This window comes from Anoplopoma fimbria, chromosome 8 (assembly GCF_027596085.1).
Source record: "Anoplopoma fimbria isolate UVic2021 breed Golden Eagle Sablefish chromosome 8, Afim_UVic_2022, whole genome shotgun sequence".
Lineage (NCBI taxonomy): Eukaryota > Metazoa > Chordata > Actinopteri > Perciformes > Anoplopomatidae > Anoplopoma > Anoplopoma fimbria.
The window spans coordinates 14,912,758-14,932,146 of NC_072456.1; the positions used below are offsets into that span (position 1 = coordinate 14,912,758).

General features: G+C 40.5%; 1 protein-coding gene across 1 annotated transcript in view; it reads left to right on the forward strand.

Moving 5' to 3' along the window:
- The window catches only part of ptprsa (protein tyrosine phosphatase receptor type Sa), a 127,704-nt gene extending 110,672 nt beyond the window's left edge, over positions 1 to 17,032 (forward strand). Inside the window, exons 27-33 of the mRNA XM_054602976.1 lie at positions 1,366 to 1,651; positions 5,441 to 5,619; positions 5,966 to 6,092; positions 6,255 to 6,380; positions 10,251 to 10,405; positions 13,138 to 13,273; positions 14,058 to 17,032. Coding sequence (XP_054458951.1) covers positions 1,366 to 1,651; positions 5,441 to 5,619; positions 5,966 to 6,092; positions 6,255 to 6,380; positions 10,251 to 10,405; positions 13,138 to 13,273; positions 14,058 to 14,126 — 1,078 coding nt within the window. The 3' untranslated portion in view covers positions 14,127 to 17,032. The remainder of the gene's footprint in view (positions 1 to 1,365; positions 1,652 to 5,440; positions 5,620 to 5,965; positions 6,093 to 6,254; positions 6,381 to 10,250; positions 10,406 to 13,137; positions 13,274 to 14,057) is intronic.
- The last annotated feature ends 2,357 nt before the right edge of the window (positions 17,033 to 19,389 follow it).

Below are 19,389 nucleotides of genomic sequence, written 5' to 3' on the forward strand. Positions count from 1 at the left end.
TGCCCCTGTGGTTAGTTTGATGCCACTAGAGTCCTATACGCACAAGGGGGATTTTTCATTTTTGCCACTGCCCTTAGTTTGTGTGTGTGTGTGTGTGTCCATGAGCGAACGAAATGGCAGAGCTCCTGAGTTACTGCTATTATACATTACATAACACACATTATACAAACCCATGCTCTCTTTCTTACCAGATCCTCCATCTTTTCTTCTCCATTGGTCACATCATCTTTCTCTTTTAAGGCGTCCCTATTTTTTCTGTGCTTTTATTCACTCCACCTCTGTCTCCTCTTCCCCCCTCTCTGAAAAGCCTCCCAGTAATCCCTTCCCATCTTTCTTGCTTCTCCCTTTTTGCTCCTTAGCCCTTCCTCCTTTTACAAGCGATAATTCTCACATGGCTTATTCAAACTGAAACCTTCCTTTTTTGTCAAGATAAGAAGAAAAGTCCAAAGCACTATACAATAGAACTGAAATTTGACAGCTTGCTTCGCTCAGTCTTCATCACTGTCCTCTTGTTGTTTTGTCTGTCATGTTTGGTTTCTTCTGTATTCCCCCTGCTGCTTTCACTATATCCTCTCCCACACAATTATTTAAAATGTAACACCACAACAAATCAACAAGCATTACTGGACATGCATAATCTTTTAATTCGTTTAACCATTTTTATATTTCAGGAGTGAGAATAACCTTAAACAGGCCTTATTGTGCTATTTTCTGGGTGCATATTTTTATCTCAAGGTACAGTTACAACATGTTTACATGTGTTAATGCTCATAATCCGCCTTGTATTTTTCATCCTGGCTGTCCTGCAGCACCTCTTCTCACCCTCTCTGAAATGCTCCGTTGTAGAGCTTGCTCCTCCCTCCAGAAAGCAAAGTCTGTTGTGATTGGTCAACGTTTCGCATTTCAAAAAACTCTTCCTCCGGAGCTTCAGCTATGTCTGTCTTTTGTTGTTTGAGGGCCAAACTAGCCTGAAGGATTTTTACTCAGATTTTTACTCAGGTCACAATGTCACTTCCGTGACATTGTGACCTCATAAAGTTACGGAAGTGAAGGAGATGATTCAATGGAGCCGTTTTAGGCCGCTCAGGATCAGTGATTCTGAGGGGGAGGGTAACTCATTTTAGGCGTGGACTTCAGGTTTTACACTCTACGGACCTTTTATTGTAAAAAAAAAAAATATATATATAACACACTAAAGAAGAAGGGTAAATGGGTAAAGCATAATGGGGCCACTTTAAATGACATGCCCAGCACCCTAAAAGGATAAGACCTTAGAAATAAGATAAAAGGATAAATAAATTTCGATCAAACAAATGTGTTAATACCTTGGACTATTTTTTCTCCTTCCTCTCCCTCCACCTGAAGTGCGGGCGTCGGCCGGACGGGTTGCTTCATTGTCATCGATGCCATGCTTGAGCGTATCAAGCACGAGAAGACGGTCGACATTTACGGCCATGTGACGCTGATGCGCTCGCAGCGAAACTACATGGTGCAGACGGAAGACCAGTACAGCTTCATTCACGATGCACTGCTGGAGGCGGTGGCCTGCGGCAACACTGAAGTGGCCGCCCGGAGCCTCTATTCCTACATCCAGAAGCTGGCCCAGGTGGAGAGCGGCGAGCACGTCACTGGCATGGAGCTAGAGTTCAAGGTACTGGAAATGGAGCAATTTCATTATTAACATGATGGTTATTTTAGGTACTTTGATAAAACCGAGAGTTTAAGCTCCATCTCTTTCTTCTTTTCAGTTATAAACCATGTATGTGTATGACGAAGTGTTTCAGATTAACTTAACTATTACCAGGGTCTGACATCTGAATAACGAGATAGACTTGGTTTTACAGGTGACTCTATTTTGAGTTTTGACAAAAAGAGGTAACAGTTAAAATTGCAAATGTCAGTGGAAAAACTCACCTGACAGATTCAGCTGACCTGAAGCCAAGAGAGTTACAAACAACCTGCAAATCAGATCAGAATTGGCAAACATTTTATATAATGAAAGTCATAAACCCTTAGTTTAGTGAGTTCTGTCACCTTGTCTTAAGCAACTTTAAATCTTTTAAATAAGGCTGCCAGCTTTATCTTCCCAGGAGTTATTTTGGATGCAAATCCAATTTCTTTGCCTTTCATATTTTTTGCTCTTCATCATTACTTTCAGGTTCCTAATTATTGGCTGCAATGATGGCTCTTTTGATTTATGTTCATAATCTACTATACACTCATACATATTATACATTTATTTGCATTTTGATACTTGAACAAAACATATAGTGGTTCTTGAATAGCAACTGGGTTTCTGGCAAAAAAACAATGAAACTAAATGGGGGAGACTGGAGAAGACATTAAATGGGTGATGACAGTAGCTGATTGGGTGAACTGGGAGAAGATCATTTCAGTGGTGTGAAGATGCAGTTTCTAGCAAATCCTTATATAAGTCAGACAAATTGAGTTAGGAATTCAGAGGCAGGTTGGGTGTTTCTTTCACCTTGTTGATCATACAGACATAATGAAAACAGACTGAACTAAGTGGAGAACACAGTGAGCTTAAAGAGTAAAGAATATGAGAAAAATTCAAGGCAGCCAGCTATTTGTCCGTTTATACTGCACATGCTGGCCATAGTATCTCAGAAGAGCTAGAAAGCAAATCTATTTTTCGAGCCTCGCTTCAATGACTTCATCGCTTAGATACACAATATTTGAATTATTATATTTTCAAAGCTAGTAAATGGAAATATTGAAGCCTTTCACTGTCTGGCCCAAGGTTCATTTGGAATAAGCAAAGAAATTGGGTTTAATCTAGACAGCACAAAACAAAGGGTTTTGGCTGGAAGCAGAATGAGTTTGAGTTTAGGTTTCTGAACAAAAGAGTGTGTCATTCTTTAGAGAAATTCATGACAAAGCAGAAGGTGAGGATAAACAGCCAGGCACAGTAATAACATAGATCTCCATTAAAGATCTTAACAATTGACAACTTATAAACCTCAGCTCCAGTCACTATCTGCTGACCTTGAATTGCACACACGCTCACTCTCAAATCATCCATCATCTTCCCATCGCCGTTCACCATCAGGGCCCCCCTGCCATGAAACAATAATAGTGCTGGTGCGTTTCGACCTTTTTTTTTTTTAACTCACTGGCGCACAACGGTGATGAAATCTCCATCGCCATCTGTAACAAGGATAATGCTGAGCTGGCGTCAGGAGTCAACCGGGGATTAATAACGTCTACACTATAGTCAGGATAGAGAAGAGAGGTGTGCGTGAAGACGGTGGGGGAGCTGAGTAATTAATACTTGATGATGACAAATGGGGTGGATGGCAGGGCAAGCGGAGGGAGGAACGTTTGGCTAATGAACAAAGGGACGACTGTATGCTAACTTGGCACTAAGGAAATGATTCGACAGAATGCTGCACCACAGGGACGGATGGGAGAGCCTTGTCATTCTCAGGTGGGAAACTCTGTCGTACAGCTGAGACTGTTGGGATTCGCAGGAGTTCAGCAGGGAGAATGAACCGAGAAGAAGGACTTGTCATGGAGTTGTCAGACTAGTGCTTTCTGGCACATGTGGATGAATAATAAGCATGTTCTGGGAAAGATTTATGCACAGAAGATGCTGGAGCACACAACCCACATGCAGGAGAAGTATCCAGCAACATGCAGTACACAAATCTCAACACAAACACGAAAAAAGGAAGTACTGGCAATAATTTGAAATTAAGTAGCGAAGGAAGGATTTTGTATTCAGCAGCACAGTTTTAATGAGGATCCAAATGCAAACCAGGCAAAGATTCTCTTCGGTGTAAAATTGAAATGATGGCGAAAGCTTACAAGAACTTCCAAATGTGTTGTGTTGCATTGTAGCTGCATCATAAGCATAATTAAACATCTGTTGTTTAGTTTGTTAGGGTTGTGGCAAGGGCAGGTTAGGATTAGGATAATCACACTTTTGTAAGCCCTACTTTGTGACATATAACACCAGATGTCCTTATCCCTGTTGTGGTGGGACGTGCTTAATGTACATCCACTCTTAACTTCCAAGTGAAAATATACACTGTGCTTTAAATGTGAAAGAAGCTAGCATCTGTGACCAGAGGTACCCGACAGTAGGTGCTTCTCTGCCCTGTTGGATGACAGGTTGCCAGGTTTGGCTCCGTTCCCTGCACTTCTGCGATGTTTGCCGGTGTTGCCGAGGGCCTCTTTAGTGCTGCCAGGCCACCTCAAGCCTTTCCAGGTGCTTTTGTGAAACACAGATCAAAGGGGGGGGGCAGTAGCGAGGGATGAAGGGAAGAGGAGACGGGCTGGACGGCCTCCAAGTTGCCACTAACACAGAGGTACTGCTGCTATAGGGGAGTTAGAGGGAAAGAGAAAACAACACTCGTATGGGAAAAAGTGAGAAATAGTAAGTTAGGCTTTGTTCACATTGAAACTTAAGGGAAAACACTTTGACAACCACTGAGAGACAGGAAGTCCAAGTAATAAATCTGCATTCCCGCTTACTTTTTAGTTGGCTCAGTGGAAACTCACATCTCTCGCTCCTCCCTCTTGCGATGCTGAAAGGGGCCCTAGACAATCTGATTAGGGTGTCCTCCATTTGCAGGCAAACAGTAACAAGCAAGCACACACTCACATAAATGCCTAGTTGAGACATTGAAGCCTGGAGGAGGCGATCATAAGACTTGCTGACCCACAAACTCCCACTGAGGTCCCTATGACGATGATGATGTAGCAGTCAGGCTTTGCCTTTTTATCATCACGCAGTCAGTGTTTGTGTTTGTTTGTTTGTGTGTGTGTGTGTGTGTGTGTGTGTATGTCTGTTTTTTTCTCTGTGAACAACCATTTGTGAGGCTACGTTTTATGCACACATGCCACGCTGCCGTTATCAAAGGCACTGGTGACCCACTTTAAGACGAGTTTTTCGTTCCGTACCGACTTGATCCAGAGGCTTGTTAGTCTGGGAGTGTGGCATATTATCCGTCGTTGCATCTGACCCTTGAGGAACCCACAAGTTGCAAAAGGGGATAAAGTTTTTGAATTGCTTTCCGATAAACATATTCTTGATAAACAATGTCCCTTTGAAGCTGTATCATCATCGGCAAAGCAGATTAGGAGGGGTGTGCTTTAATACTTTCTCTCATTGATATACTCCTCTTTTACTGTCTCCTCATCTCCCCATCTCTCCTCCTTTTATCATCCTCTCCTGCTATTCCTTCCTCTCTCTCTTCTTTTTCCATGTCTCTTCTTTCCTCTCTGTAACTACCGTGGCTTTTGCCAATTCGTTCCCTCTTTCCCTCACCACTGTACTTTCTTTTCATCGTCTTTTCATCTTCCTACCTCCTCCATACCTTTCATTCCACATTTTCTGTGGAACATTTATTTTCCCTTCTGCATTTTTTACCTCACTCTATCTCTGTTAATTCCTTCCTCCATCTTTCCCCTCCAGCGTTTGGCCAATTCCAAAGCCCACACGTCACGCTTTATCAGTGCCAACCTCCCGTGCAACAAGTTCAAGAATCGGCTGGTCAACATCATGCCCTACGAGACCACGCGCGTCTGCCTGCAGCCAATCAGAGGCCTGGAAGGATCTGACTATATCAATTCCAGCTTCATTGATGGATACAGGTAGGAAGTGGGGTGGGATGGCAGGAAGCTGTGTGAGATGATTGCCAGGAAACATCTTTAATATTTCCAGACATAAATTTAACATCTTCCTCTCTAAGAAGTTAAACTTAACGATACATTTGGGATTAGAATGTGCAGTGTATAAGGGAAATGGGTATATGACTAAGATGTGAAAGGAAGATTTATATGCATTGCTTTTGTTGTCTTCACGATCCCAAAGGTAACACATTACTCGTTATAAGAATGTATCAAGTATCAGTGTTGTTCCCTGAAATTGCATCAGTGTTGCTAAAAAGGGTACTGATTAATTATACAAGCTAAACATAAATGTTTTTACTGTATACAGGCAACAGAAGGCTTACATCGCCACGCAGGGCCCTCTGGCAGAGACTACAGAAGACTTCTGGAGAATGCTCTGGGAGAACAACTCTACCATTGTAGTCATGTTGACCAAACTGAGAGAGATGGGACGGGTAGGACATACACACACATGGACACAAACATTTGATCATGTTATTTCTTAATTTTTTTATTTATGGAATGTTTAAGGGAGTCGAAAGAAAATTAAAAAAATTAAATCACGAGTAAATCATCGTGGCATTAATATAGAATGTTTTACCCATTTGCTCAAACAGGAAAAGTGTCACCAGTACTGGCCGGCTGAGCGCTCTGCCAGGTACCAGTACTTTGTGGTTGATCCCATGGCGGAGTACAACATGCCCCAGTACATCCTCCGCGAGTTCAAGGTCACAGACGCAAGGGTAAGACATACCTGGGGTGTTGGATGGGGATTAAGTCGGTTGCGAGGCGGGAAAAAGCAACACATTTAGACAACGAAGCCATAGACAGGTTTTAACAAACATAGTTATTACAGCATTTTGGTTCAGTAAGTTGGGAAGTTACACATGTGTTGTTGGGTAGATTGGTTTGGTTGTGTAGAAATAACAAGTCAAACACACTGACACTGTGATTTGAAGTTTTTCTTAATATTTTTGTATTTAATTGTTGTCAGCAAACTTAAACATGAGTCATAAATATTAATCTCTCTATAGATTCACAAGTTAATTCTGAGATTCAATTGCAACACAGGATACGGTGTGATTTTCATGAATAATCATATATAATACGTAGACACCACTTTCTCAGTAGGCTGACAAGACCAGAATGCAATTCAGTACCAAATTATGCTTTAATTTCCACAATTGCACTGGGTGACCCGCCCTTCACTGGAGTGTGAGAAATGAAGGAGACTAAGCAGGTTAAGGAAATGTAGGTCACATAAACACAGAAACATCACAGGTATTTTTATCATCAAAGGTCCCTAAAATGGCTCTGATATTGTAATTTTCCTCTGTAGTTAGATGGGTTTCCACACAAAACATGATATCACAAGATATCATATTGTTGAAAGAAAAACTAAAACTTCATTCACATATTAATGAGAATTCACAACCAAAGTGACTTTTCTTGCCCTGAACTGTTTATTTCCTACACCGCTGCAGTTATCTTTTTACCTCAGGATTTATTTTTTGGATCCAATTAGGTCGGACAGGTTTGAAGCAGCAGCAGCAGCAGAACTGTAGCGCAGAAATAAAACTGCTTCCTCTCTTTGTCAAGCAGGCTGACATATCCAATGATTTCCCAGGCGGCGTGGCAGCTAGTTAGCAGTCATCCTGTTGGTATTAAAAAAATGAATACATTATACCTCCACACACACACATATACTTATACACAAACAGGCACTATCCTCAGTGTGGAAAATTAGACATAAATGCTGTTTAAGCTGGTATGCCATCACCCCCCCCCCCCCCACACACACACACACACACACACACACACTTTTTTCTATATGCATAACCCTATTCAGTATGGAAAATGCCTCTCTTAATGGGCTGAAACACACACACACAAATGTGTACAAAGGCTTACTTTCTGCCACAAACCTATCTCCAAGCTGATTTGCTATTCTCAGCACTAATAAACACACACACACCCCTTTGTATTTTTTTATATTTTTTTATTTAACCACACAAGGACAAATACATTCAACACACACATTTTTACAGCGTGTACGTTTTAATTGAACACCAAACGCATGCAACGATTTTGTGTAATGCACTGTCCTGTGTTCTTTAAGAGGACTCTTAGTGGGTGCTAAATCATCAAAGCAGCCAACAGACAGTCGAAGCTTATCATCAGAGTTAAGGATCAAAACAGGGAAGATGATATTAGAGATATGGATTATGGAGGTGTTAAAGAAGAAAGCGGTGTGTTGTCGGTTTTTTAAACTTCATATTACTGACGCATTTGTGTGTGTGTGTGTGTGTTCACATGTACATTGCACGCCTCTGCGCAGTAATAGCATAGACTCTACACCTCGACACTCGCATCTAGCGAGCCAGTCACGTATTTAATCAGACAATTTGACACGCCGCGTGGGCCCTCAGGTTGTGTGTTAAATTTTCCTCTCTTTTTTCTCTCCTCTTTCTTTCAGCGTGCTTGGTTTATTGTGTTGTTGTCTTTGCCCCTCTTTCACTTTTAATCCAACTGCTGAGGCAAAATGTTTCTGAGATGAACAACAAAGGCAAGGCAAGAAAGACAACATGCAATGCGTCATAGAACAGGGAAGACACGAGATGCACAAAGAGAGTCGGCATATGGAGATTAGCTTACTAAAATCCAAATCCATGAATTTGTCAAGTACAATAAATGTACAAGAATACATCTTGGCTGCATCAGTGCAGAAACATATCAACAGCTAAGATAGCAACACAGTGCATTCTGGCACACGGGTCATCAGGACTTTGCATTCAGAGCACAAAGATTCAATAGACAGATTATGTAGAACCTTTGAAATGTAGTAGTTGCAGATGTAGTACATTTAGCATTCAGGCGCCATCTGCATTTAGCATGCTAGGGAGATGGTTAGCTAATGGCAAAAAAACATCCATGATGAATATAAAGCCTAAGGTCCTTATTATTAATCAATTTGATGTATGTCATTGTTGACACGCTTGAAAAGAGAAGCCAACTCGCATTGTTTGTATCAGCCATCAGGCAGAGACTTCTGTGGTTGCAAAAAGAAGGCCAATTGTACAGAAGTCTATGAGAAAAATTCCCTTACTTCTCGTTTGTTCATTTAGTAACTTATGGTCTAATTAAGAGTAAGTAAAGGTATACTTAAGGGCGTGGCTACCTTGTGACTGAAAGGTGTTTGTGTGGCCGGTTCAGTATTAGATGCAGTGTGGACAGAAGCCTGCAGTTAGCTCCTCACACACTGCTGTTCTTCCAGCTATTCTAAGGTTGTAGCGAATTAGATACACATTGATTGTTACCTTTCTGTCCAATTCACTGACTCTGTGCATTAATGTAATTTGTGTATCATTATCAAACTACTCAAACAAGTGCAGGAAATGTGCCGCAGGGGCAACATAATTCTGTTTTCACATCAAAGGTTTACCTGTTTCACGCTGTTCACATTCTTGCATGTTGCATTGATTCTTTAACACAATTTAGACAAAATTACGCTCAACCTATTTGTCGAGGCTTTTATTCTACACCATCTAATAGCAGCATAATAAATGGAATAATAGATTGCAGTTTACTCGCCAAATGAGTATTAATCAAATTGTGCCTTTGTAGTGTGAACAAATGGGAAGGAAATGTGTGAGAATGACACTTTGTTGTCTGTTGCACAGAGAAGTGAGAAACATCTGGAGACATAAACAACTCTTGGATGCCTTAATTGCTCACTCTAGTGAGAAATATATTCTCTCCAAGACAACTTTAAAATAACTTTATTTACAAGGACACACATATTGACTGTGCATTCTCTGACTCGATGATCGGCTCTCTCAAAATTAAACAGATCAATTCACCTCTCTAGTGTGATGCCGCCTGATTGTAGAAATGTATTTAAATGTTATGTTTGAACTGAAAGCAAATGCGAGTGCACCAGTAACACAAGATTATAAGAATCAATATTACATTAAATTGTTAAGATTGACATTTTTGTCTAGCGGGCTTGTCAGCATGTCAAGGTTTTTGTTTTCAATTTTCATTGTCCAATCCCACCTCCTGCTCCTTCAGTCCTCCGTTCTTGCTTCTTACCTCCATCCGTCAGGTCGCTCTATCGATCGCATCGCAGGATTATCCTATTCAACATGGTGTCTGGGAGAAGACACTTGTCATGGCAGATACACTATTGATTAGCTTTAACTAAGACCTACTCACGCCACACACACACACTCACACAAAAACACAACGGGGGAAAATAGAGATTGGGTCCGAGGTAGAGGAGGAGCGAGGTGGGAGGGGAGAGGACACACTGTCCCTCTGTGGTGAGATCTGTGTACCACAGTACTTTCATTTTTCTGCGCTGTGTATACTTCTACGGAGATAAAATCATCAACAAATACTACACTTAGTAAGATGTTACCGAATAGAAGATCTTTTATTGATGTTATATCACCTGCATTATGTTTTAAATCCCAAAAACAAAAAAAAGAGAAAAAAACACGAACATAGATCCTCTCTGAGCCTTTTTTCAAGCAGCCATTGCCTTAGTCTCTTGCTACTTTCACTAAAATCTCTGTCATCTATCCTTACTTTCTTTTATTCTGTAATTGCAGGACGGCCAGTCAAGGACAGTAAGGCAGTTCCAGTTTACTGATTGGCCAGAGCAAGGTGTGCCCAAATCCGGGGAGGGATTCATTGATTTCATCGGCCAGGTGCATAAAACCAAGGAGCAGTTCGGGCAGGATGGACCAATCTCTGTTCACTGCAGGTAAGAGGTCTTACTGTCATGTTGCATCGTATTTTCGCAAATGTACTCTTTTTTTACATCATATATTACGTTTTCTTTAAAAGAGGGGCGTGATATGCCATATTTCTAGGCACTGCAAATGTTTCGGCTCAAATTGCACATCCGAAGGCAGACAAGATTAAATACATTCTTAAGGTAGTTATTGTTTTTGTAGCGCAGCAACTCCTGCGGTGCAGCTCTAACAGCATCACCAGATACAATCTCCCCTCACCTCTTTGCCACCGCAGTACACTACCTCTGCACCTCCACAGGCCCATGTCCTCCATAATTGATAAAGCCGAGATGTGGCTTGGCATTTGCAAAGAGGAAGCACATGAAATGATACAGCCATTCTGTTTGGTTTTTATGATAGCTCCGTGATGCATTTTTATCACCATGGCTGTAGCTTCCAAGGTAACCTTCATCATTAACTTGAATCAGGAAGAAACTGATATTTTGAAAGTGGTCAACACCAAGGCCTTGGGTTTTTCTTATTCATCAATAGACCTTGAGCGAGATTCATCTGAATGCGTTGTTGCTTTTTGTTGCCAGACAATGAACATCTTTAAAAGGGTAGTTTTTGTATGCTTTGCAAGACTAGAAAAAAATGAATGTCTATAAATTCCTCTAATAAAGGCACGTATCTGTATGCGATCCGTTATACATGGGTTTTCATGGTTTGGCCTTCAATAAAAGCTTTAAGACAGCATTTGTTTTTATGAATGTGGTAGTGTTAACCGAGGTGTTAACACATTGAATAATTTCCTTGCTGTCTCATCAACATGGATTACTTTTTTGACGGATTAGGTGTCTCTTTTTCTCCACATTTCTATTGCAAAGGCGCCATGATATCATGAAACATGACATCACCTCCCCCGTATTAAAAAGCAATGATGTCACCGGCAGTGAAATGGCCCCTTCGGGAATTGTAGGATGTGTCAGGGAAGCTCCAATAAGACTGAGTTATTCCTCCCTTCCATGAGTCCTAAGAGTTATTGTAGGGGGAGAGAGCGAAGGGATCGGTTATTGCAGGAGGAATTGTAGGACTCGAATATTAAACTGGTCTGCCAGAGTCCCATGAATGTGTTGTATTCAGCTGCCGAATGCACAGTTAAGGCATCCTTGACACATCTCAGTGAACCCTGTTGAAGCACCATAAGAGGATTAATACAAAATGCCTTTAGCCTAGAGTGTCGTAAATCATTGGAATTGTGTGCTGTTAATCCAGTTCTTAAGTCACCTGCGGTCTTTTTAAAAAACTTTGCAGTAATTTTGTACTTTTTTTTCAAGAGTAGTGTCACTGTCTAAAGGCAGATATCTCATTCTGGGAGGAAGTTTCTCTTGAGAAGTGATGTGAAAAAAAATGAATTAAGCTTTAGGTTTCTTTGTCTTGTCATCACCATAGCTACCTTCTGCTCCTTCCTATCATCATCTTCCTCCCTCCTTCCTCCTTCCTCCTTCAGGCTTTTCATCTCCGAGTGGAGAGCTTATGCCTTCCTCTTCTCTTACGCTTTCGTCGTCTGTCACCGGTCGTGCCCGTCTGTCATCTATTTCTTAATCTTCTCTCTTTCTCTCTCTATCTCTCTCTTTTCCTGTCCACCCATCCATCCATTTCCCTCAGGCCCTCCTTTCTCCCAGTCCCACCCTCTTTTCTTCTTCCTCCTCCTCTCCCCTCCTCAGCCACTATCTAATAGACCCACATTCTTTTTGTCATTAATTGCCTGATTACTTCCTGTGAATGGGGACACCAAATCCTCTCAGTCTGCAGCGGCTCGGCGCGCCTTCAGATTTGGAGAGTTGATCTTTTGAGAGAGAGAGAGAGGAGCTGTGAGTGCGTTTAAGAGTCCGTGTGACAAGCTGTGACCGACTCTCAGGAAGAGACTTTGGGTGGGCTGAGAGATTCTGCGGCGTGGGGGTTGGTTGTATGAATTGCATGATATAGCTCAATACCTGCTGTTTTCAATATTCATTTATAGTTAAATAATACAAGTCATCTCTTTTCCAACATCTAGCTTTGTCCCCCGACAGACACATACTTGTAGGCAAACATACACACACACATGCATACAAGCCAAAAGCTTGCAGCTATAGCTTTCATTCTTCACTCAACAAAATTGCTTTGGAGGTTGGAAGAAGCCCAAATAAATCTGTTGTCATATCAATTATTGTTCCATTGGTGAAGTGGAAGTCATTTCACAGCAAAGCAGCTTAGAGAGGCAGCTCTCAAGTATTTCAGGATCTGAGTTAAGACGTGGTATTTCTGGAGAGCAGCAGCAGGCTGGGTTTCTCGACACATGGGAGGGGTTTAATGAGACAAAATGTTTGCCTGGTTGTTTGCGTGCCTGATTTGAAGTGCGTCTGTGTGTCCTTGAGGGCTCTTTTCGTGTTCGCCAAGAAGTCAAAGGGGATTCAGACATTCAGATTGCGTCCTTGCCATCACCACTGTTGTGTTACCCTGCTGCAGGATTTATGGCAATCAAAGTTTTAGAACGATTAACTCTTTAAGGCAGTGAGAGCTGCAACGTGCAAAGCTTTACAACAGAATCCTGTTGTTATTTCAGAGGTCTTGGTTAGACTAAGAGTCACAAAGATCTAACAAAACATACATAATAGTGGACTAGAGAAGAACTGAAAGCACAAATAAAGACGAATCAATTGGTCCAGACATATCTATTACATCCTTATTCATTTACAATGTTGTAATGTGTTTCCAGTGCTGGTGTGGGCAGGACCGGAGTCTTCATCACCCTCAGTATTGTCCTGGAGCGAATGCGCTATGAGGGCGTGGTCGATATCTTCCAGACAGTGAAGATGCTCCGAACACAGAGGCCAGCCATGGTCCAGACTGAGGTCAGTGGTCATACAGACACTCACAACACACTGCTTCTGATTTTGGGGATAATGTAATTGTACTATAGTTTAATGTTGTTTGGAGACTAAGTGCCATAGATATGTTTAAAGACCTGCAGCAAGTAAGTTAAACTTGACTCAATTCTGTAATTCATTTCACTAAATAACCTTTATGTACTTGTCTGTAATCTATGTGTGATGACATAGTCTGCCTCAAAAAGTACTGACATTTATTTAAAATTAAAGTTGTCTAGATAGTTAGACAGATAGATGGATGGATTGATAGAACAACTGGTAAAAGGAAATCTCTGAAAAGTAATATTTAATTCATCCTGTCATAACTGTATTTTGGCTGGAAACTCTTTAAACTACAGGTGTGATTTTTATGCCTCTGCGACAGCCGTGCCCAGAGGTATAATGTTTTCGGGTTGTCCATCTGTCTGTGCGCACTTCTGTCCCGTCTATTCCAGTAAACGTGATATCTCAGAAGTGGAAACTTTTTTAAATTTGGCACAGGCAACCACTTGTACTTGAGAATGAACTAAATAGAATTTGGTGGTCAAAGGTCACTGTGACCTCACTAAACAGGATTTTGGCCATAACTCAAGAATCCATATGCTTGTTATGACAATTTCACACAAATGTCTTACAGAATAGAAGTGATGACATGTTGTACAGACATGGATGTAAACTGCAACATGAATGGTGGAGGCATACAACCAAGAGTGGGGAATTCTAATTTTCTGATGCATTTTTCTTCCATGTGTGTGTTTTTTCCTTACAGGATGAGTACCAATTCTGCTACCACGCAGCTCTGGAGTACTTAGGAAGCTTTGATCACTATGCAACGTAAAAAGCCATCTCTTCCCCCCAGAATCCTGTCGCCCCCCTCAACAGTCTCCTGAGCCATAGAAACTTTGAAATTTTAAACGACGACAGCAGACAACGCTAACACCATCACTTATTCAGACATACCAAACAGGATCCTATTGTAGATTTTTAGAAGACGATGCCCAAACAACCAGTTGAGAATAATTCCAATTCGACAAAGAGACCCTACGTGAGGAAGCGAGGAAAATTACCCATCATCAAGAAAAGAAAACCCTCATGAAGAGTGGAACCAGATGCTTTGGCTCAAGCTGTGGGGCGGGCATCGATCAAAGTGTCAGACTGCTTACCTTACCTCAAGTGTTTCGATGTGGAGGACATTGTAAACATTCGTGGACATTTCTCTTCTCAAAAATATCTTTGCGGTACAACGGTAACGAGCAACAGTGAATGAAAAAGAAGGCAACAGCAAAAATCAACGAGAGGCAGATGGATGTAGCCAAGACGGGGTGACTTTATTGTGTTTTGATATGCCTGGGTGTTAAATGGGGTTCAAGTATTTCTATCAACACATTTTGTGAGTGATATCCAGAGAAATGACCAAATTGTGGTTGCCTGTCTGAACCCAAATGGTTTTCCCCAAACTCTGGTAAGACAAAAAAAATCAAAACAGTGGAAACATAACTAGCACCAGAACACTACCATCTAGCATCAAATACACCTTGAGTTTTTTACACACTGTCCCACTAATGATATGCATAATTGTGTGGAAAAAAAACACCCAACTATTAAAGAATACACATGACTGCCTGTTCTCAAGCGCTAAGAGCTTAGAGAAGGAACTGTCAGTTGTTGTGGGGAAGCAAGCAGCAAACATATCTTAAATCAGTTAGTTTCAGGACTTGTGAACTTCAATCAGTATCCAAAGCCAGGTAAACATGGTAATGGTGAGATACCACAGTGTATTGGAAGTGCCCCAAGGAGGCTCCTGGCTCAGTCGCCAGAGAAATCGGGGAAAACCTCAACTGTTGCAAGAAGCTGCGGCCGGGTCGTCTTGTGGATGGTCAAGGTGGGAGAAATGGCAACCGCATCTCATGATTTTTTACAATCACTCCTCTCTTTGGAACCATTGCATCATGGGGCTTCGGTGTTAACATCCACCATTTTGAACAAGAGATAAATCTGGTGGGCGAGAAGCTTTGGAACAAACAGAACAACCAAACAAGGATTGTCACAGAATCTGGGCTTTCTTTGTGTACAGTGACCAACACTCATCATCATTGTTTCAAACTTTTTTGTCTTATGAGGAATTATCTTTTTTTCTTTTAATTTTCTGTCAAAACCAAACATGCTGCTTATCTTGTGTGTGCTGTAAGTGAGACTCTTGAGGGAGAGGAAACTGACGAACTAAAGATGCCAGCTCTGCTAACCGCTCGCGGCGTGGCGGTTAGGACTGAAAGCGCATCCACATGACAACATGATCCACCGGTGTTTTCCACCTCTCCTTTTTTTCCCCAGCCTCCTCTATTATCATCTATTTCATTGTGTGAGACACTCAAGAGTGGCAGAGGCCTGTTGCAATTACAAAGCTGTACGTTAATGTGGGTAACAAATTGGCCTTTAGTTCCACTGTATGTGTGTTTGGTGACAGGTGGATGAACAAAGTAGTTGCTTTGGTTTTGTCCTCCGTTTTATAGGTGATGTCTATGTGGGTGACAGGCCATATTGAATATCCATGCCATGATGTGATAATGAAATTATTCGGTACAACTTACTTGCACATCCCTAAGGAAAAAATTAAAAAACTTGAAACAAACCCCCCCAAAACAACTGCAAGATGGATTTGACGCACTATTGTATATGTGTCTGATATTTTAAAAAAATCTTTTTTTTTTTCAAAATCACCAAGTTTTCTTTTGAGATCAGTGCTTTGGAACAGATGAGTGTACGGATTCTGTGGAGGTTTCTGATGGGTGTGCACAAAAACCAGAGCGATGGACAGAACTGTGTGTAATCTTTTCTTATTTCCAAAAAAGCCTTATTGTTATTGTAACATTATGAAAACATTACTGTTGTATTATGACGACTTATTTTACATTACATAGTTGACTTTTTGTTTTATTTTCGGTTTAGTTTTTTAACAGAGATGTTGTATCACATTTTTTTAAAGATTAGCAGGAAAAGAGAAACGCTTATTTGTTCATATTACGTTGAAAGACATTCTATTTTTTCACTGTAGAAAAGTTAAGTATAACATGTCTGTGTGTACGTGTATGTATACATGTATACTGCACACACACACATACATATATATTTAAATGCAGAATATAAAGATATATCCAAACAGTTAGTATTAATGACATTTTTCTCCTCATCGTCTTTTTTTTTATACCACCCACTGCTCATGTTTGAAAATATGACTTTTTATTGATTTATTTTTGTTTGTGTGTTTGTTTTTTGTAATCTAAGAAACCTTGTGCGTTTCTTAAAAAAAGTGGAGGTGATGTCAGTGCTTTGCCTGAATCCTCTGCCTCCACTCACCAATGTTTAACTTCTACCCCTGGGTAGATGCTGTGCCGATGGGGAGATGCCATTTTTAAACCTTGTTGAGATTATCATTAACTTGTAGGCATTAGTATTCTTTTGATTCTTTGAGCAACTGTGGAATGATGAGCTGGTCTACAAAATATCTAATCAATCAAAAATGTCATAATTGAACTTTTTTGTTTGCTAAATCAGCCCAGCTTGACATACTGTACCTATATGACCATGTACAGACTATGGCCCTCACAGTTTTTAAGAAAAACATCTTGATTTTCTTTCTCTTTTTTTTACTTTTATTATTATTTTCTGACATAATGTGGTCTTTCATTTTGTTAGCTATCCACTATGATCTAGAATATACCTGTAAATAAACAAATATATAGATTATATGTATTTGTATCATTTGACCCTCAAAATCTCATACTTTGAGTGGGATCAGAATCACAAAGATCGAGGTTCTGCTCATACGCGACTTCCTGGTGTTTGTAAAGCCTGTTTTTGCTCCTTCTGAAATGTTCTTTCTCCAGCCCTGCTCCCTGGTCTTTAATTACCACTTGCTTTTTTTCTGCCTTTAATTTCCCCTGCTAGCAGTTAAACTGGGAAACAAGCCAGCTCCTGTTCTCACACCTATAGCCTCAATGAGGGCATGCAATCAGCATCAGGGATCCGCTGGTATAATTTAGCTGAAGATGGGAAGTTAGTCCACTCACTAACCATTTGAATTGCTAATCAACCATCAATTCAAAGTCCTGTTACACTCTTGTGCTCAATGTGGACATGAACTTTTCCCTGCCCTGGCATTAGCAAGGGTCTACTAGAGATAAGATGGACTTTTCTCTTTCACACCATGGAACTACAGCAACTTGAGGGGTTTAAAAATGGATTATTTTTGAATTGTTAGACCTCCAAATCTCAAATTCTAACAAAAAAGCGATTTAAAGGTGGAGATTCTTGAATCCATCCACTTCTGTGAAAAACAATAGCGCCCAAAGGTGATTTTCATTCCTTTAAAGTTTCCCACAAAGCCCCAGTAAGTCCGAAGCTGTCCAACTGCCTATATGCCAAGGTGTAATCCATAAATATATGATTTTCTTATGGACAAATGCAGCTATGCTAAAGACCATACCTAGTTCAGTTGCAACATGCCATGTTGTTTTATTTTCTCCCTAGAGCATTTTTAAGCGTTGTATAGAACCATGCCATGTGTTTTTGTTCAGCCATGTTTAGTTGTGGGATGCAGAAAGAAATCAGGACTCAATGAAATAGAGCAGTGCGATGCAACCACAGGAAGAACAAGACAACCAAAAACTTGCTGCAAATTCACATTTCCAGCACGTCATTTCTGAACAGTGGAAACCCTTGAGATGTTTCATAATGAACTAAAATCCTGAACTGAAGTCTTTTGGAACTCAAAAAGACTGGTAAAAATGGCCCCAATGCCAAAACTGAAACCATGGAAGTCTTTGGAAGCTTGTGCACCGTATTACTCTTTTGACTTCATGTAAAGATGCTAGACTTTTGAAAACAGACACCAAATTTACTGGAATATGTCGCAGAATATTTGCGGGAGGAGTTGGGGGGGGGGGGGGGGGGGGGGGACTAACAAAAAAACAACACTAACAAAAAATGACATCGAAAAGAATAGAGCATATACAGTACATACCGGCAAAATGAAAAAGAACCCAATCTCAGCAAAATAGTTTTTCCTTTGTATAAGGGCCAAGTGCTATCACTTTCAAACTGTTACTTCTAACTGAAACAATAATTGGTTTAAAGCCACTGTGTATGTAGATATGTTGACTTTGTATTAAAGAAATGTTGTCTGAAAAATGTGCTTGTGATTATTGGCTGATAAGGTATATTAGGAGTTGGTGCGTATCTTCAAAACATCTTTCCTCAAGTCTGATCATCTGCCTACTGTGTCTCTACATATCCTGATCTGTGTATACTATGCCAAACAGCTGGTAAGAGTTATTTAACTAAAATACTTGAATTGCAACAGCACTTACTTTGTACATCATTCATTACACTGGAACCAGCATTGAAAATCTGTGCTATAAGAGCTTGCAGGAAGAGTGCTGAAGCACACAGATGGTGCATTTATTTTGTTGATAGATGGCTTGATTAGCTTCATCCTATATTTGTCCATCAGCCTCTTCGCAAACATATCCCAATGGGTCCCTAAGCCCCTGTTCAAGCTTGATAAATGTCACACAGACAGGCTGATATCGATGCAGGGGTAAACCTTCACCTGGTTGTACTTGCTGTCTCATCAATCTTCAGATATTTCATAACATTTAAATAAAATAACTACAAATGAAAGGAAAATAATGGAACCAAACCTTACTGTATTTGCCTAACACTAGTTTGGATTACAGCCCAGAAATGAAAGTGTGTTTATTTAGTAAACTGCTGATATCCATAAAATACTTGGGGTGTACCAGTACAAAAACCCTACAGGGGGGAAAGAAAGTGGTTAGGAAATAATTTAATATCTTCTCAGTTATGATATGTTATGTTACGTTGTTTTGAAAAGCATCCATGATGTACTTAAGTCAACACACACAAAATGTTAGACAAAGCATTGAAAATGTGTGAGAAAATATAATTATTACAGTGTAAGTCAAGGGTACGCAGGATGTAATATGAAGTGTTTCCTTGATCATCCCTTTAACACTGAAATCATAGGGTATAATACAGGCTGTAAAAAAAAAAGGTATTTTGTTTAACACTTTTTGAAGGTA